This window comes from Hemicordylus capensis, chromosome 11 (assembly GCF_027244095.1).
Source record: "Hemicordylus capensis ecotype Gifberg chromosome 11, rHemCap1.1.pri, whole genome shotgun sequence".
Taxonomy (NCBI): domain Eukaryota; kingdom Metazoa; phylum Chordata; class Lepidosauria; order Squamata; family Cordylidae; genus Hemicordylus; species Hemicordylus capensis.
The window spans coordinates 18,181,397-18,201,887 of record NC_069667.1 but is presented as its reverse complement, the minus strand read 5'-3'; the positions used below and the strand labels follow the sequence as shown (position 1 = coordinate 18,201,887).

The 20,491-nt window shown below is 49.3% G+C and overlaps 1 protein-coding gene across 2 annotated transcripts in view; it reads left to right on the top strand.

Annotated features, from left to right (window-relative positions):
- Window positions 1–405: 405 nt before the first annotated feature.
- The window catches only part of GPC3 (glypican 3), a 199,451-nt gene continuing 179,365 nt past the window's right edge, over window positions 406–20,491 (top strand). The window contains exon 1 of one of the 2 annotated variants that reach the window (XR_008311670.1): window positions 406–758. Coding sequence is in view for 1 of the 2 variants with exons in the window: in XM_053274293.1 (XP_053130268.1) it covers window positions 578–758 (181 nt within the window). In the remaining variant the exon portion in view is untranslated. The remainder of the gene's footprint in view (window positions 759–20,491) is intronic. The other variant, XM_053274293.1, reaches the window with a different exon arrangement.

Genomic DNA, 20,491 nt, shown 5'->3' with positions numbered 1-20,491 from the left:
AAGGGAGCATTCACATGGAACACACCTTTCTTTTCCTTCCAGAAATCTCACATACATGCGGGACAAAGATCGCCTCTCCCAGAACTGCCCCTCCTGTGCCCCCAACATACTTCGTTTATGGTGCAGCCCCTGTTGCAGTGGGGGGGGGGAGAAGATAGAGAGAGAGAAACCTCCTAAAAGCGCCCCTCTCCTTTGCCTGCTGGAAATCGTAGGGCGGGGCTGCCAAGGGGCGTTGGAGTCCGCCAGGACGCCCCGTTCCCACGACCAGGGGGGGCCTTCCCGGGGCGTGCTCAGGTCCCCCGCCCTGCCCAGCGGGAGCCAATCAGAAGCGGGGAAAGTTTGCGAGGAGCCAGTCAGGGGCGGCGACGGCGGCCGGCGGGGCCAATCAGGGCGGGCTGCGGCTCCTTCTGCGGCTCTGCCCGGGTGTTTGCTTGGCTCGCCCTTGCGCTCTGGAGAGGCAGCGGCAGGCAGGACGGACGGACGGACTTGCCGCTCTCTCGCTGCTGCAGCTGCGCCTCGCTTCGTCTCGCCGGAGCCAGCCTGGGATGCGCGCCCGCCCGGCCGCCCCGAAGCCACGATGACCGGCGGAGGAGCAGCAGCAGCAGCAGCAGCAACCCCGGTGTCGTCTTTGCGCTTCTACGCACTGCTGGCCGCGGCTCTCTTGAGCGTCCGGGCGGAGCCCACCTGCCAGCGGGTCCGCGCCGCTTTCCAGGCGCTGCAGCCCGGCGCCAAGTGGGTGCCCGAGAGCCCCGGGGCAGGTGAGCGGCGTCCGGAGCGCGGGAGCCCCGGGGGTGGGCGCGCTGAGCGGGGAGGCAGCCTGGTGGGGACGGCGAGGCTTGTGGCCAGGGAAGAGAGGCAGGCAGGCGTGCGGGCGCTGGAGGGCTGCGGTCCGGGGCGCGCGGAACTCGGGTCGGGGCTTGCCTGCGAGGAAGCAGAGGGCTGCGCGGGAGGGCCGCGATCCGGCGGGCTTTACTGCCGAGTAAACGTGCGCGAGCCTGTTTGGCTCGTCTTGGCCCTAGCTGGGTCTCGCCTGTTGGGTTTCCGAAGCAGACCTGGGGCGGTGGGAGGGCGAACTACTTCTGAGGCCCCCCTTGTCTAGGCGGGGGAAGGGAGTTGGCCATGGGTCTGGCAAGGATGTGCGGTGGGGTGGCCGCTTGACTCTGGGCCTGCGTGTTGGGCTCCCCCCAACTCCGAAGGCTGCGCTCTTCGTTTCTCTCCTGCGAGCCAACTGGCGAAGAGTTCTGTGTGACTGCAAAGCCCTTTCCTCCCGAACTCTTTCTACACCCAGAAGTTGGTGCAGGAAAAGCGGTTGCCTCCGGCCCCCTCTCTCCTCCACCCCTCCCTGCTCCGAGTTTAGGAGGCAGAAGCCTGTTTTTGGTCTGGTCGCCACGTCCCGTCGGACCTGGGAAGGGAGAGGAGAGAGAGAAATTGGGGGCCCGGCAGCTTCCTTGGAATCTCATCTGCGGCTCCAGCGCCTGTTGTGGGGTTGGTGCTTAGGAAGCCTTCCCTGGCGCCAGCCCTGTGTGCGCGCACTCCGTGGGGAAGGGAATCCCCTTGGACACGGGGGACGCGGAGTTCCCAGGCAAGTTGTGGGATTGCAGTGAAAGTCGTGTGTGGCTTCGTAGATTTCAGGGGTCCTGGGCGTGAGCCGGAGGCCTTGTCCAGCCAGAACCATGAGAGAAGAGGCTGGGAGTTTCCTTGGATGCAGCGTTTGCATCCTGTGCGTGCACCAAGGAATCATCTAGCCCAGGGGTGCACAGCACTGGTCCTCCTGCAGATGCTGGATTAGGACTGGTATAGTCCCTGCATAGTGCTGCCGCCGCCGCCCCAATGGCTTAGGAACATAGGAAGCTGCTTTATACAGAGGCAGACCGTTGGTGACTATTGGCCACTGTGTCTGCGGATGATGGGAGTTGTAGTCCGCAAGCAGCTGGAGGGCTGAAGTTGTCCTGATCTAATCCATCACCCTGCTGGTGATAGGAGCAGGGACGGAGCTGCCATTGCATGGTAGGGTTCAAAGAACTTGGGCTGCCAGTGCAAAGCACCACCAGTGCCCTACGTGCGCATAATGTTATGCACAATGGGGGCGTGGCCCGGTAGGCGGAGGCTCCCGCCCCAGCCCTCCCTCTCAGTCGGATTTCCAGCATAGTGGTTAGAGTGGTGGACGAGTACCGGGAAGACCCGAGTTCGAATCCCTATTCAACCACGAAACTATTCAACCATGAAACTCACTGGGTGACTCTGGGCCAGTCATGGATCTCTCAGCCTAACCTACCTCACAGGGTTGTTGTGAGGATAAGAATAGCCACGTACACTGCTCTGAGCTCCTCGGAAGAAGAGTGGGCTATAAGTGTAAAAAAATATAAATAAATCAATTTTTCCAACCAGCATTTGCTGACTGGAAGCGTTTATTTCCTGGAGGAGGAGAGAGAGGGAAGTAAACGCTTCCAGTCAGCTGAGCTCGGGAGAGCTTGAAAGGGCTCCGCGCCCCGGCCACGCCCCTTTGTGCATGATGTCACGTGCATGGCCAATTGGGCCACGCCCACTTTGAGCGGCCAGTGGAAGGCACATGGGCAGCCTTTCTGCTGGTTTACGCCACTGGATGGAGAACCCAAGTTGGAGCATCTCTGCTCCAGAGAGAGCCTGCCTTTGGCCTTGGAAGTTCCACTTCTATCTATTGTGAAGAACTGCCTAGGCTGGGTTCCTTTAAACCAGGGCGGCACCATTTCAGCCCTTCTGCAGATGCTGGATGGCAACTTGCATCATTCCTGACCATCGGCTGCTGTGGGAGCTGCAGCCCACCAAAGGCTGGAGGCCAAAGTTGAGCATCCCAAGGCTCTCTAGTCCAGCATCTTGCTTCCTACAGCATCCGGTTAGATGCCACAGAGACCTCGCAGGCAAGATGTAAAGATGATGGTCTCGGCACCTGCTATTCTGAGGCATAGTGCCCCTGTACATGGAGGTTCCATTTGTCACGGATGATAGCAATGGATAGGATGGTTTTCTGCTGACTCTTTTTTTTTGGTCTGCATCCTATCCCTATGCTGAAATGGAAGTAAGTCCCGTTCCATACTGCGGGGGCTTAGAAAGATAGGAAGCTGCCATATACTGAGTCAGACCATGGGTCCATCTGGCTCAGTATTGTCTACACAGACTGGCAGCAGCTTCTCCAAAGTTCAGGTGGGAGTCTCCCCCAGCTCTACCTGGAGATGCTGGCCTTGTGGTAGCAAGCGTCCCTTTTGCTAAGCAGGGTCTACCCTGGTTTGCATTTGAATGGGAGAGACTACATGTGTGATCCCTGTAAGACATTCCTCTTAGGGGATGGAGCCGCTCTAGGAAGAGCAGAAGGTTCCAAGTTCCCTCCCTGGCAGCATCTCCAAGGCAGGGCTGAGAGAGAGACTCCTGCCTGCCACCTTGGAGAAGCCGCTGCCAGTCTGTGAAGACAGTACGGAGCTAGGTAGACCAATGGTCAGACTCAGTATATGGCAGCTTCCTATCTTCCTGTGCCGCCAGGGATTGAATTTGGGACCTTCTCCAAGCAAAGCAGATTCTCTGCCATGGAGCTCTGGGCTCCTCCCCGAAGGCAGTGTTTATCCTTGTAAGACCTGGGGTGGGGGACGCAGCTGACTCCATCAGTCCTAAATGCACCCCTGTGACTAATGGTTCGCGGGGCCTGTGTGAAACCTCAGCCAAAGCGGAATACTCTGCGCAGTCCCCATGCAGAGACTATCATTCCCCATCTTGCAGTGCTATGCTCTGCCCAGTGCCAGTGGAGTCCTTTAAAGGAAACGGAGCCATCTGGAGCTTCTGACCCATCTAGGAAGGCGTGCAGAGAGTGCTGGGAAGTGTCCTCTTTCCCAGCACTTTCCTCCTGGGGCTCTTAAAAGGGGGCTCTGTCTCTTTTAAGCCTCCTCATAACGCGGCCGAGAAATGGCTTGACTAGCAAGCCAGAGGCTGCCGGTTCGAATCCCCGCTGATGTGTTTCCCAGACTATGGGAAACACCTATATCGGGCAGCAGCGATACAGGAAGATGCTGAAAGGCATCATCTCATACTGTGCAGGAGATGGCAATGGTCAACCCCTCCTGTATTCTACCAAAGACAACCACAGGGCTCTGTGGGCGCCAGGAGTCGACACCCACTCGAGGGCACACTTTACCTTACCCTGTCTCTTAAAGGGCCCTCCCAGCACTGAGAAATAATAAATAAATAAGATGGATCCTTGTCCCCAAAGGGCTCACAGTCTAAAAAGAAACATAAGATAGACCCCAGCAAGTCACTGGAGGGATGTTGTGCTGGGGGTGGAGAGGGCCAGTTGCTCTCCCGCTGCTCAATAAAGAGAATCACCACTTTAAAAAGGTGCCTCTTTGCCCAGTTAGCAGGGGTTAGGGAGAGATCGGGTTAAGAGAGAGAAACAAATAAAATCTTTCAAATAACTATCGAAAGCGCTGTGAGATATTCCTTTTAGGGCGGTGGCTTCACTATTTTTCAAGCAGGGCCCACTTTAGCAAGAAACCTTCCGTGCAAGAGCCGTTTCCCATATTGCTGACCTCTGCACACTATTATACTTTTCTTTATGTAAACCGCTTAGGAAACGTTTGTTGAAAAGTGGTATATAAATATTTGTTGTTGTTGTTTCTTGCTAAGATAAGCAAGAGACCACGAATGAGTCCTTAACGGGTGTTGAGATCCAATTTAACATAATTCCAGTTGCATGATAAAAAGAAAATCAAGAAGCCTTGGGAAAGAAGCCAGAGAGGTTCACCGGTGTAAGAAAAGGGTGGTGGAACGCCTTGGAACACTTACTGGTTTTGCAAAGCTGTTTATCATCTTGTTTCGTCCAGCTGTGAAAGCAGCAAATGAGAGCATCTCCCTGGGAAGTGGAGAAGTTTGCAGGCTGTGGACCCTCTGTTCTTGCCCAGCTGTCATTTTGGGCATTTGTTAGCCATGACGGTTATCCAGCTTGCGGTAGCCAGCATGAATTGTGCTCTTTGCTAAGCAGGGGTTGCTTTGGTTTGCATTTGAATGGGAGACTCCATGTGTGAGCATTGTAAGATCTTCCCTGTAGGGGATGGGGTCATAGCTCAGTGGAAGAGCATCTGCATGCTTGCATGCAGAAGGTTCCAAGTTCCTGGCACTCCTAAGATAGGGCTGAGCGAGAGACTCCTGCCTGCAACCTTGGAGAAGCCGCTGCCAGTCTGTGTAGAGACAATACTGAGCTAGATGGACCTAGGGTCTGACTCGGTAGAAGGCAGCTTCCTATGTTCCTAAGCTATTAGCCATGGTGGTGAAATAGAATCTCCATGCTCAGTAGCAGTCGACCAGTGCCTTGGGGGAAACAGCGTTGGAAGCTCTTCTTGCGGGCTTCCCAGAGTTATCGGGCTGGCTACTTTTTCACCAACACTCTGTCCTAGTTTTCCTGCAGTCTGTCTCCTGCTTCCCCGCCCATGCACTGTGGATATTTGCTTTGATAGCAGGAAGTATAGGATCAGAGTCTTTGGAAAAAAAGTGGTTTCCCCCTCCTGTTGTCTGCTGCCTTCCTGCAGGGAGGGAGTCCTGCCGCTTCTGTGAAATTCTTCCCTGCAGGGGGAGCATGTATTGTAATGGAGATTTCTTTGATTCCCCGGCAGGAGTTTGCCAACTCTGTTGGGGAAATTGCTTCACTGTATATACAATTTCCCCAATATCGCTTTTGACAAGTGCTGGAGGAGAACTCGGCTGTGTCGGAACGAGTCGGCAAGTTGATGAACATGGGGGGGAAAACTGCTGAGGAGGTTCATCAATATTTCAGAGCTGAATGATCGGAGGGGGAACTCCAGGACGGCAAGGAAGGAATCTTTCTTTGCCACTTCCAATGAGAGAAGCCGGGGTGTCTCCCTTTGCTCTCGGAAAGTCCGGACTGCAGAAGCGCACACGGTCCCCTCCAACCATCGAAGCGACCACAAACACTTTTAAATTTTAAAAAGCTGGCTGCAGATGCAGCTACCAATTAGCTTTGAACTGGGTCAGAAATGAAAGCCTTTGTTAATGATGGGGAAATGGAAGCTGTCCAGTGGCGTGCATTTTTCCCCATTCCGACTGAAGGCTGCAGCGGGGAAAGAATAACCTTCCTAGGTTAAGGCCGGCATTTAGCTAACCCCGGGATCCTTGAGTGCAGGAGCTGTGCCGTGGGGTCAGTTGGCTGCTGGCAAGGAGGGGAGATCTTTCTCCTTGGGCAGCTGGGGTTCAAGGGCACAAAGACGGGCCCCTTGATCTTCCTGCTTTGCTGTGGTGCTTGGCTGAGAATGGATTGCACTTTATTACTGTGGCTGCAAAAGGCAGGCAGGCGCACTGTAGCCTTCATAGTACTGCTTTGGGGGAGACAATGTAGGATAGTGGTTAGAGCAGGGCCAAACAACTTCGGTCCTCCTGCGGATTTTGGACTACAAGGCCCATCGTTCCCGATTGGCCATTGTGGCTGCAGGTTATGGGAGCTGGAGGGCTGGAGTTGTGTAGTCCTGGACTAGGACTGGGGAGACCTGGGTTCAAGTCCCCATTTGGCCTTGAAGCTCAGTGGGTGAGTCACTTTCGCTCAGCTGAACCTGCCTTACAGGGCTGTTGTGAGGATAAAGTAGGGGCAGAGTTCCTTGGGCCAAAAACAGGATCAAAACACAATATATAAAACATGAATGAAATATTTCTGTTGGTGTCTTTCAGGCACCCTCTCCAGGTGAGGACCTGGCAACCTTGGGAACATAGAAAACTACCATATACTGACTCAGGCCATTGGTCCATCTAGCTCAATATTGTCCACACAGACTGGCAGCAGGCAGGAGTCTCTCGTGGCCCTATTTTGGAGAGGCTGCCCGGCAGGGAACTTGAGACCTTCTGCATGCAAGCAAGCAGGTGCTCTTCCCAGAGTGGCCCCATACCTTCCAGTGCTCACACAGGTAGTCTCCCCTTCAAATGCAAACCAGGGTGGGCCCTGCTTAGCAGAGGGGGCAACTCATGCTCACTGCCACAAGACCAGCTGCCCTCCCTTGGCCATTCTGGAAAAATGCTCTCCCCCTTCTCCCTCCCCCCCGGCCAAATGTGCAAGAGGGTCCTCGGCGCTCTTCGCAGGCGCGTCCGATGGGGCTTTCCTGCCACCCTGGGGAGCAAGTACAGTCTAGACATCCCAATCAATTGGAAAATGTGCAAAGATGCGCCCACACAACGAGGCCTTCGTGATCTGTAGCCACAAATGTTGTCTTAGTGCTCAGATGCAGACCAAATGGGCCATTAGGCCTAGGTTCAGGTGGCTGTTTGCCTGTTGCTTGCCTATATAAAACCCTGCATTAGATCCGTGCATAAAATATGTATAATCTGGTGTCACAGATCATATGACACCACGTGCGGCACAGTGGAGACGGGGGTGGGTTCGTATGCGGGAGGCACAAGGTCAGATTCTTGGATGGCCACAGACCTCGGGGGGGGGGGGGGGAACCGGTTCTTTGCAGGAGATTTTCACAAGGCTTGCAAACTGCTGTTCTTTGCAGGAGATTTTCCTGCAAAGAACAGTACATAGGAAGCTGCCATATACTGAGTCAGACCCTTGGTCCATCTAGCTCAGTATTGTCCACACAGACTGGCAGCGGCTTCTCCAAGGTTGCAGGCAGGAGTCCCTCTCAGCCCTATCTTGGAGATGCTGCCAGGGAGGGAACTTGGAACCTTCTGCATGCCAGCATGAAGGTGCTCTTCCCCGGTGGCTCCTCATGCTGATGCTCTCCCCAACCCCTGAGGGGAATATCTTACAGTCTTCAATGTCCTCTCCCATTCAAATGCAAACCAGAAGGATGCTGCTTAGCAAAGGAGACAATTCATGCTTGCTACCACCTAATGGCGCAATGGGGAAGTAACTTGCCTAGGGAGCCAGAGGTTGCTATTTCGAATCCCTGCTGGTATGTTTCCTAGACTAAGGGAAACACTTTTATTGGGCAGCAGCGATATAGGAAGGTGCTGAAAGGCATCATCTCACACTGTGTGGGAGACGGCAATGGTCGACCCTTCCCGTATTCTACCAAAGACAACCACCGGGCTCTGTGGGCACCAGGAGTCGACATTGACTCAACGACACACTTTACCTTTCCCCAAGACTAGCTCTCCTCCCAGCGATTTGCAAGCATTGTGAGATGCATTAGTAAATCCTTTTTGATACAAATGTGGCGTTGGACATTCTCTGAGCAGGGTCATTCGTAAGGAGAATGAAGCCAGTATATTATTGCCGCAGAAGAAGGCCAAGTGTTGGTTGAAACACGTTTGGCATCAGCTCAATGATTCGATATTCTCTCCTTCGGTTACCATTAGACTGGTGAGCGTATTAGGACTTTTTGAGAGCATCCTTTTCAATCAATTGCTGCATCTTCTTTCTCTCTTTGGGGAATGGACTTTAACCTGCAGCCAATGATCCTACAAGGACTTTATTGAACTGTCACGTATACCTTCTGTTGTATTTTTCCAGTAATCTTTTTTCGGTTGGTTTACTTGGACATTTGTCCCAGGGCGGATCCTGTAGAGAGTGTAGGGGAGGAGTCAGAAAGGAAAAGTGAGTAGAGCTGGTCTTGTGGCAGCAAGCATGACTTGTCCCCTTTGCTAAGCAGGGTCCACTCTGGTTTGCATTTGAATGGGAGACTATGTGAGCAGTGTAAGATATTCCCCTTAGGGGATGGAGCCGCTCTGGGAAGAGCAGAAGGTTCCCAGTTCCCTCCCTGGCAGCATCTCCAAGATAGGGCTGAGAGAGATACTCCTGCCTGCAACCTTGGAGAAGCTGCTGCCAATCTGTTTAGACAATACTGAGTGAGATGAATCAAGGGACTGATTTGGTTCAAGGCGGCTTCCTAGAGGAGAAGGAGAAAATAGAGTTGTTGCTGAATAAACCTTTAATTAAATCTGCATAAGATTTCCTTGTATGAGGGAAGCAGCTATAAAACACCTTCTCATATGCTTTTAAAAGATTTTTATGTTTTTTTAAATGACTATTCCTATGAATATAATTTATACAATCTTTTATACTTACTAAACCTTAGGGTTAAATACATTAACATTTTCATTTAGGATGCTCGTGTCTGCTCTTGCTTGCTCCCACTCAATTCCACCTCTCTGGAATTGGTTTGCTCAGCCTTTTGCATGTGGGGCTTGGCATTGTCCTGCTGTGCATGTCAGAAAGCAAATGCAGGGTTCTGTGTGCATCTTCTTTTGCCCTCCAAAACAGGGTTCTTCCGGTGCATTTGTTCTTATGGAATTTCTTGTCCTGCCGCATGCGAAAAGAGCCGATCAATCAATATGCACTAGGCGTAATCCCGTTGGCATGTGGGGCTTGGCTTAGAAGTCCAGGAAGTTCTTTGAAGCGGACTTAAGTGAGCTCCTTTCGAGAATAGCAAATTGGAGGTGCGAGGATGTGTAAAAAGTAGCAGCGGGGTTGGCGAGTTAAGAATGCAGAGAGGAGACTGATTTATTCACACAGAGCGAGGTGCCATCTCTTAGAGACAGTTGAGGTGGAATGCCAACTCATGGTTTGCCGTGACGTCTGAACCATGGCCATCTGGCTAACCATGGCTTGGTGTTCTCTCCAAACCAGCAAATGGTAGTTTGGGGGTGGTGGTCTGACTTCTGAGGTGCCTGTTTGGGAAAGCACCTGAGGATTCCAGGGGAGGAAGCGGAAGAGGGAAACCACACCGATCATGGTACACACGTCCCATAGTTTCTGGTTTAAGTTATAGCTAGCACAAGCCATGGTTTGACATTAGGCCTGAACCAATCCTTAGCCTCTGGGTAGACAGGAATGAGTCACCATGGTTAAGCGTTGGGTTTGAATCCTTCAAGCATGGTTAAAGATTGGCTGCAAACCAGGGTGTGGCACCATAGTTTGAAGTGGGTTTGCAAACCATGGTTTGTGTTAACCATAGCAAGCTAGCCATGGCTAAAGGCAATTTCCCTGAAGCAAAGAGGATTCTGTGTTGGTGGTAGTTCGCTGTCCTTCCTCTGCTCCAAAGAGAACAGCCCAAGGTGCTCTGGGCAGCTCAGCCAACCAGGGAAAGGTAGTCAAGGGGCTTGCTGGTTTGGCTGTTGTGTGGCCAGGTCAAGGTGCTTCAAAGATCTGTTGGAGACCCAGGAAGTCCATGAGAGAGGGAGGAGTGGAACTTCCTGATGTGGTCACCATCTTGCTGAAGCGCTGCAAGCACCGTATCGGAGTGGCCTATGTCAATCACACTGCTCTGCTCCAGAGCTGAAAAGGGTTGATGGGCTTATTGGAGCCACATTTCTTTGAGAGCTGGTCTTGTAGCAGCAAGCATGAATTGTCCCCTTTGCTAAGCAGGGTACCCCCTGGTTTGGATTTGAATGGGAGACTACATGTGTGAGCCCTGTGGGATAATCTACATCCCATAGGCGATGGAGCTGCTCTGGGAAGAGCGCTTGCATGCAGAAGGTTCCAAGTTGCCTAGGGTTGCCATATTCTGGCTTTCCAAATCCGGGGGCCTCATTTGCATATTATGTAAATTGTCTTGAAAATAATTTTGGAGCAGAGGAGTGACTGCCCGTTTTGCTCCATAACTCCCCTTCTACAAGGGCTAGAGTTTAGCTTTCTTTTTAAGAAAATGAAATCTGAAATCTGGGTGGGCTAAGCAATCTGGGTGGGATGCTTAAAATCCAGGTGAAACCTGGAATTCCGGGGGGCATGGCAACTCTGCTCCACATTGTCTCCAGATAAGGCTGAGAGAGACTCCTGTCTGCAACCTTAGAGAAGCCGCTGCCACCCTGTGTGGACAATACTGAGCTTGGCTAATTGATGGAGTTTTGATTTCTTTTAAGGTAATCAGCATTGCTGCATGACGAGAAGGTGAGGGTATACACTTGCTTTTTCGACAAGTGCATGAAGCCATTTGCCATGATTAGCAATTGCAAAAGCCATGGGTTTCACCCCCTGCTAAGCTAAGCCACCTAATGGTGCTGCGGGAAATGACTTGACTAGCAAGCAGAAGGTTGCCGGTTCGAATCCCTGCTGGTAGGTTTCCCAGACTATCGGGAAACACTGATATCAGGCAGCAGCGATATAGGAAGATGCTGAAAGGCATCATCTCAGACTGTGTGGGAGGAGGCCATGGGAAAACCCTCCTGGATTCTACCCAAGACAACCACAGGGCTCGGAGGTTGACTCCAACTCGACGGCACGCTTTACCTTAAGTGACTGACATTTATTTATTTATTTCATCTACCACCCATCCCAGAACGGCTCAGGGCGGTCCACATTAAAAAAATGCAAACCATTTAAAATTCAATATAAAACACAAAATAAAAGCAATTAATTATATGCATACAAATAATTTTTTAAAAAAAACAAAAACCCATTTAAATATAGTTCAAACGCCAGGCTGGAAGAAATGGGCATTGTGGCTCTCTTGAAAGCTTCCAGAGATAAGCCTCCTATACTCGAGGGGAGCCACATTCCACAACCTTGGGGTTATAAAAATCGGACTAGCAGCAGTGTAAAAGGAAAGCAGCACAGATCTCCAGCACAGCATCCCTCCCGTGGCTATTGCTGATGTCCGTCTTGTGTTTCTTTTTTAGATTGTGAGCCTTTTGGAGACAGGGAGACCCTTTATTTATTTTATTTATTTATATCTATGTAAATAGCTTTGGGTACCTATTCTTGAAAAGCGGTATATAAATATTGGTCGTATTCGTATAAGCAGCATAACCATGAACAGGGACAAAAGCAATTTGGTTCATTAATGCAGGGGCTCTTAAAGTTGAATCCCTGGATGTTGTTGGACTACAACTTCCATCATCCCCAGCCCCAAGGGCCAAAGGCTACAATGGCCATGGGAGCTATCATTCAACAATCTCCGGGGACCCAAGTTTGAGAACCCCTGCATTTTGGAAAACAGGAGTCTATTAATGACAGTAATACTTCTCTGCTTGTGCAAGGGAACCCAGAGAAGACTAGACTGGTGACCTTAATTAACGGGTGGCTTCTTATTGCAGAAGTCAGTCCTGGTCCCAAACCATTTAGGATTTTAAAAGATGAACACTGGCACATTAAATTGTGCCCAGAGACAGACTTCAAAAATGGGCAAAATAAGCTCACTATAGTGGACTCAAGCGAACAGTCTGGTTGCTGTAGCCTGCTGATGTTTCCAGACAGTCATCAAGGGCAGCTCCACACACAGACACATTGCAGTAGTCAAGCTGGGATGTTCCCACAGAATAGATAACAAGCAAGCCGCTCATGGCACCTGCTGTGACGGCAAACCTGTCGCAGGTTGTGGGACATAATGTCTGGTACAAGTCTCTGTTGTACACGTAAGCTCTGAATGGTTGAATCCTATCTTGGGGGCAGCAAATATGTCTGTGGCATCTGTATCCTGCCCTCCTTGCATGTACGATGGTGAGGCTTCTGTTTGTTTAAGAACATAATGTGTCATTATAATGAAAGCAATGACTGCTTGCTTATGCTTCTTGGAAAGGGCCCATCCTGGAGATCTCTGCAGAATAATTACACTCTGACGATCATCTACTTTCCAGAACTGACGGCATAAATCTCTGTAATCAGGGAAGCGTCGTTCTGAAAGCGTTGCCAGACCTTCAGTTTATTGCGCTCTCTCTCTTCTTCTCCCCTCCCTCGCTGCCTTTCATCTGTCACTTTTAGAACAATGGACTTGTGTGTTTTCTTTCCCACTCGTAATTTAGAGCAACAATAGTTTGTAGAAATTGGTGCCTTCTTCTTGTATCTTCAGCTTCAGACAAGTTGGTTTACAGGGGTTAGCAGAAAAAAAAAATATATTTTCCTCATCTAAATCCAATATAAGCAAGGCTAGGAAGAAGAGTTGCAAGGTGGTGAATGGAACTGTTTTTTTGTGGTAGCAAGCATGAATTGTCGCCTTTGCTAAGCAGAGTCCACCCTGGTTTGCATCTGAATGGGAGACTCTATGTGTGAGCACTGGAAGATTGTCCCCTTAGGGCGGTGGTTCCCAAACTGGGAGCCTCCAGATGTTGCTGGACTACAGCTCCCCTCATCCCCAGCCACAATAAAGTGTAGCAGAGGCTGATGGGAGTTGTAGTCCAGCAACATCTGGAGGCTCCCAGTTTGGGAACCACTGCCTTAGAGGATGGGGACATTCTGGGAAGCGCACCTGCATGCAGAAGGTTCCAAGTCCCCTCCCTGGCAGCATCTCCAGATAGGACTGAGAGAGATTCCTGCCTTCAACCTTGGAGAAGCCGCTGCCAGTCTGGGTAGACGATACTGAGCTAGATGGACCAATGGTCTGACTCAGTATATGGCAGCTTCCTATGTTCCTAAGCGGGGACACCCCCTTGCGTGTACAATGCACATGAGGTCTGGATTATTTACCTGAGATAAATGCCATTCCCTGGCTTTCAGCTGGGAGTGGGTAACCGAGCACTTCTTGCTGTTTGAGCTGCAGCAATGGGAAGCATGTTAATTTCCAAAGGTATTTCTACCTGCCTTCCTGCAAAAGGAACCCAAGGTGGCATTGGGGAAGATCCAGACGATATTAGACGGGACCAAGCACCACTGAAATAAAGGAGGCATGCCTCCCTTAAGCCCTGCTAATTTTGCTGGGTCTTAGTCGTGACTAACCTAGCCTGGATCCTGCCCACAGACACTTAAAATAAGTAGCAGCAAGCAAGAAACATGTCAGGAAGAACAAGCAGTAACACAAAGCCAGCAAAAATGTCTCTTACTCACAGCGAGAGAAAACCAGCTGATCTCGAAGCAACCATTAGAACTTTTTTTCCTGAGGGAGAATATCACGTGTACTGCTTTGATCAGGAATCCACACATTTAGGCTTGGTTAAATTAGCTTTGCTTATCCACAAATTTAGGCCAACCGCTATTTGTGGTGGCTACCAGTGTTCCCTCTAACAGGGATTCCCAGATGTTGTTGACTACAAATCCCCAAATCCCCAGCTGCAATGGCTTTTTCTAGGGGATTATGGGAGTTGTAGTCAACAGCATCTGGGAATCGTTGAGGGCACACTGGTAGCCACCAACCCCTTCTCTTCGCTCAGATCCCTTTCTGGCCCACAGAAACATAGGAAGCTGCCTTATACCAAGTCAGATCAATGGTCCGTCTAGCTCAGTACCATCTACTACACTATCTGGCAGTGACTCTCCAGGGTTTCAGGAGTCTCTCCCAGCCCTACCTGGAGATGCCAGGGAGCGATCTTGGAACCTAGATGCTCTTCCACTGGCCACATACCTTACAGTGCTCACATGGGCCACCCATCCAGATGCAAACCAAGGTGAACTCTGCTTAGCAAGGGGGGCAATTCATGCTCGCTACTCGCCACCTAATGGATCGGTGGGGAAATGCTTGACTAACAAGCAGAAGGTTGCCGGTTCGAATCCCTGCTGGTGTGTTTCCCAGAAACAACTATATCCAGCGGCAGCGATATAGGAAGGTGCTGAAAGGCATCATCTCACACGGCGTGGGAGGAGGCAATGGTCAACCCCTCCTGTATTCTACCAAAGACAACGGCGGGGCTCTGTGGGCACCAGGAGTTGAAATCGACTTGATGGCATATTTGACTTTTTACCTTACCACAAGACCATCTCTCTTCCCCACAGGCAGAGGTGTTGGGAGAGGAGCTAGTCTTCTGTCATTTCCACTCTGAGAGGGGGAGAGTAAGAAACGGGGAAGCTGGTAAAGGCCTAACAAACGAGAGCAAAATTATGTGTGTACTGCTCAGAAAGGATTCCTGCTGTTTTTCAAAAATGGCCGTGGAAATGAGACCCCTGGAGCTTTCCCAGACAGTGGGTTTTCTGCGAGGCTTTACTGCGACTTCGAAGTTGTCCTTCAAAACCAATGCAAAACATGGATGTTTTTACCCCGGATATAAATCGGGCTAGGCACAGCAGGGAAGTAACTTGCCTAGGGAGCAAGAGGTTGCTAGTTCGAATCCTCGCAGGTATGTTTCCCAGAATATGGGGAACTCCTATATTGGGCAGCAGCGATATAGGAAGATGCTGAAAGGCATCATCTCATACTGCACGGGAGGAGGCAATGGTCAACCCCTCCTGTATTCTACCAAAGCCAACCACAGGACTCTGTGGGTGCCAGGAGTTGACATCGACTCGATGGCACAACTTTACTTTACTTACACTCCAACCTGCGATGAAAAACATGAATTGTGTGTGGAGTGCTCCCCCATAGCTTGCAGGGACTTGGGGGTAGATCTAGCCAATATGTGAATGTGCACCCTCCATTCCGGAGGAGATGGGAGCTAAAAGCCCTGGGTGTGAAAAACGTCCGAGGGAAAAGATCTGTGTATTGCTGGATATCCTGCTTGCTAGAGGTCTGTGGCCATTTGCCACTGGCAAGTGGAGTTGTAGATGCTTGTCTTTGATCTGGTCTGAACAGCTCTGATCTGGATGAGGCCCCCTTGCACATGCTATTTACATATGGAAAAGGAGGCGTGCTGGGCCTGATTGCTTAAAGTCACATCTGTTCTATGGCTTCTTCCATCGATGTTAGACAGAATGGAGGAATCCAAGGCCAGGTGATTAGCCTACTGCAGAGGTGGTCATTGAACTCTGGTCCAAGCTGAACGGTCCGTCCATTGGATCTCTGTGTTTATGAACCCGAGCCTCTCCAGCTGTTGAACTACAATGCCCATCACCCCTGCCACAATTTATTGTGATTGGGGATGATAGGAGTTGTAGTCCAACAGCTAGGGAGCTTCAGCAGTGTCTGTCTGTCTGTCTGTCTGTCTGTCTCTCTCTCTCTCTCTCTGTGTGCAAGATATTGACTTTATTTAATTTTTCTTGAGTTCAGATCTCTCTCTGGGTAGACACCTAATTAAAGGTGATCCGATCTTTCTCCAGGTCCTGCCGGCAGTTGGAGCCTACAGCAGAAAAGGCTGTGAGCAATTAGATTTCTCTCTCTCTCTCTCTCTCTCTCTCTCTTTTGCCTGGCTCCCTTAATGGAATTAGGTTGCCTGTACATTTAGTTCCTTCTTTGTAACTAAGAGGCAAATCTAGATGCGCTCTTGGAAAAGGTAAGGAAAGCGTAACCTTTAACATTTTGGTGTGAAGAAACACGACTTTCTTGAAAAGGGTTAGTTGAGAATGCAGCACATTTTGATGAAAGCTGGAGTTGGCGTCCTGATGTCTGGTGGGGTCTGGACAAGCTGTTCTCGTGAGCATGTCTGTCTAAAACAAACACACACACACACATTTCCTGAGCCACTACTAATGATGCTTTTGGTCCTTCTTCTTTTCTTTTCCCCATTTAGCTCGGCACGGCAGTTTTCACATCTCTTAGTTTGCTGGGTAATTGAGTTTTCTGCTCTTAATTATTTCAGGCCCGCAAGTTGCTCCCTTGATAGCGCAGAGAGCAGAAAGCGAACCCTCAAACTGCTTTAACCTGCTGCAGGCAATCGCTTTACACTGTGTGACCATTTTAGGTTTGCCTCCTCTGCCGAGGGATTAATTTTAACAACATCCTGAAGAGTTTTCTTGTGAGTGTTCTTTCCCCCTCTCCTCTCTTCTCCTCCCTGATGGCTTTAGGAAGTGTGTTATGTATTTATGTGCATAATTAAAATATATGGGAGCTACAGACCCCTATAAACCAGAAATGCTTTCTTTATGGATGAATGTTTCCAAGATCTGTCTTGATGTTTACACGTCCTGTCTTTATGGTATCTGAGCATCTTAAAATTTTATCAGTAATTGCCACCTTATATTGCAGAGGAGGGACAGGCAGGATTGAAGGAATTTCTCAATATCTCCCATGCCCTTATATCCTTGATTGAATATAGATAATCATTTGCCAAGTGGCTTATCATTTTATACATTTTTCTATATGAACTGTTTTGGGGTATTTTAATTGGTTGTAAATGGTCTTGAATTGTGTTAAAATTGTTTTTATATTGTTTTAAGTAGTGTGTATTAGATGGTGTTTGGTTTATGTCTTTTTAAAATTTGTTGTGCTCTGCCTTTTGGATGGGGCCTTTGGATGGGGCGGTCTATAAATGTAATAAAAAAAAACTGCTTTGAGGATTTTTAAAAAAATTTAAGCAGCATATAAATTTATTTATTAAATTATGAACTGCCATTATACAAATCTATGCTGTGGCCACACCTGGAGTACTGTGTACAATTCTGGTCACCACATCTAAAAAAGGACGTTGTAGAACCGGAAAAGGTGCAGAAGAGGGCAACCCAGATGATCAGGGGCCTAGAGTACCTTCCTTATGAGGCAAGGCTACAACACCTGGGGTTCTTTAGATTAGAAAAAAGAGAACTGAGGGGAGACATGTTAGTGAGAAGGGGATAGAGAGAAATTTTTCTCCCTTTCTCACAACACTAGAACCAGGGGTCATCCCATGAAACCTATTGCCAGGAAATGTAGGACCGACCAAAGGAAGCACTTTTCCACACAGTACATAATTAACCTGGGAGCCAGTGTGGTGTAGTGGTTGGAGTGCTGGACTAGGACTGGGGAGACCCGAGTTCAAATCCCCATTCAGCCATGAAACTAGCTGGGTGACTCTGGGCCGGTCACTTCTCTCTCAGCCTAATCTACTTCACAGGGTTGTTGTGAAAGAGAAACTTAAGTATGTAGTACTTAAGTATGTAGTCTGGGCTCCTTGGAGGAAGAGCGGGATATAAATGTAGTAGTAATAATAATAATATAATAATAAGAAGAAAGAAAAACAAGTTAAAATAATCAACATATCAATACCAGGGGATAGCAGAATAGAAGAAAAAGAAATCGAAAAAATCACAAAATACAAAGATCTACAAATTGAAATTGAAAGGCTGTGGCAGAAAAACACCAAAATAATCCCAGTGGTAATTGGCGCCCTGGATGCAGTTCCAAAAGACCTTGAAGAGCACCTCAACACCATCGGGGCCACAGAAATCACCACCAGCCAGTTACAAAAAGCAACTTTACTGGGAACAGCCTATATTCTGCGGCGATATCTATAACAACAGCAACAACATTGACAATAACATTCGGGCATCCCAGGTCCTTGGGAAGGACTTGATGTCTGGATAAAACAAACCAGTCAATAACACCTGTCTGACTGTGTTAATAAATACTAATACTAATAATAAATAGTGGCTGCTGCTTTAGAAGCAGACTCTTTGGGTTGATGCTAGTTCTGGCATCTTCATCTCTCTTTGGAACCAACTGAACTTCCACTTAGCACCGTGTGACTAAGACAGACTGCATTTGGGCTGCGGTGTGAAAGGTTCTCGGGCAGGATAAGGGATAATGAATGCCCTGGGCCACGCTCCTTGTGTACTGGCTGTAATCACCTTTTGAGTGTCGTTGGTATATAATTTATATCTTTTTAATTAGGTTTTTAAAACCAGATCGCTCAGCACTTGACCTGTTTTCTCTCTCTCCTGAATGGTTGTCTCTCTCTTTCCCTTTCTGTCCCATGGTGCTGTGCATTAAAAAAAACACCCTCTGTCAAAGGCCCAGGTTATTGATCACACCGTTAGAATGCAGGCTTTTTATGAAAATAAAATACGATGCAACAAAATCTAATGGCCTCATAATTCTTTTGTGCTGCTCTTCTTTAAAAAGTGTGATGTCCCCATGATGCTGCTCTGCCTATAGACTAGGCGTCTCTGCTGGCTGCTGTTAAATGTCGTTTATTGGGCAGCTGTTCCTTTCTGCCGCGCTAGTGAGAGAGGAGAGACCTGTAAAGGCATTGATTATTTCATTTATTTATTTATTTATTTATTTGATTTTTATACCGCCCTTCCAAAATGGCTCAGGGTGGTTTACAAGTAAAACACTGAAGCATTGATTGAAGCGATCCCATTCCAAACTGCCAAATGCAGTGTGGTGATGCTTTATTTTGGTGTGTTCAGGCGGGGCCATCCTTGTGAGGTGCAGAGCTCAGGGAGGTGTGGGGCCCTGGTGGCACAGAAATTCAGGGCACCAGTGATGTGGAGATCCCTACTACTACTACTACTACTACTACTACTACTACTAACTACTATGAATATTAGGGACATTGCAAGCTGCCTTCTACTGAGTCAGACCATTGGTCCGTCTAGTTTAGTAGTGTCTACCCAGACTGGCAGTGGCTTCTCCAAGGGTGAGGTGAGAAGAGCTGGTCTTGTGGTAGCAAGCATGACTTGTCCTCTTAGCTAAGCAGGGTCTGCCCTGTTTGCATATGAATGGGAGACTAGAAGTATGAGCACTGTCAGATATTCCCCTTGGGATGGAGCTGCTGTGGGAAGAGCATCTAGGCTCCAAGTTTCCTCCCTGGCTTCACCAAGATAGGGCTGAGAGAGACTTCTGCCTGCAACACTGGAGAAGCCGCTGCCTGTCTGTAAAGACTGAGCTAGATAGATGAATGGTCTGACTCAGTATATGGCAGCTTCCTATGTTCCTAAGGGTACAGGCAAGAGTCTTTCAACAGCAACAAATATTTATATAGTGCTTTTCAGCAAACGTTTCCAAAGTGGTTTACATAGAGAAATAACAAACAAACAAAGTTGGCTCTCTGTCTCCAAAAGGCTCATAATCTAAAAAGAAACATAAGATAGATACCAGCAACAGCCACTGGAGGGATGCTGTGCTGGGGATGGATAGGGCCAGTTGCTCTCCCACTGCTAAATAAAAGAATCACTGCTTTGAAATGTTGCCTTTTTGCTTAGTTAGCAGGAGTTCCTGCCTGGAATACTCCATCATTGCTGGCCGTCGTGGAGCAGTGATGGTTCTCTCCAACCTGGCTGGCCCCAAAGTGTGCTCTGAGCAGAGTGTGCTGAGCAGAGGGTGCTGTGGGGCCCGGTACAGTCGGAGGGCAGTCATTGCAACACTACTACTACAAATCTGTATATACTGCTCTTCAACTAACATTCTGAAAGCACTTTACATAGAAAGACAAATACAGAAATAAGATGGCTCCCTGTCCCCAAAGGGCTCACAATCCTAAAAGAAACACAAGGTAGATGCCAGCAACAGCCACTGGAGGGATGCTGTGCTGGGGATGGAGAGGGCCAGTTGCTCCCCCTGCGAAATATAAGAGAATCGCCACTTTAAAAGGTGTCTCTTTGTTCAGTTAGCAACAGGCAGGAGCCGTGCTCTAGGCCAGCTGGTGGGAAATCCATAGACCACAGCTTCTCGGCCTCCCTGCCCTCCAGGTCCTTTCACCTGCTCCTCAAAAGAATATCTCGGAGGGAGAAGCTGGGACCAGACTGGGCCACCAGCCTCCCCCAACCAAGTCTCTGTGATACGTTCCAGGTCGGCCTCTTTATTTTGGACTGACTTGGCATTACAAAGGACAAGGTGAGGCTCTGTGGTTGGCCGGCCACAGAGCCTCACCGAGGTCAAAGAGCTGGCGGGACAGCCAGAAGAGGAAACAGCGATGAGATTTTTGATTTCCCTTCTCCTGTAATGGCCTGCTGACCTGCCAACATTACTTCTTCTGCTCCCTATCACCACTGGAATAGCTGTCCCATAATCAATGGCTCCTCATCTTCAGA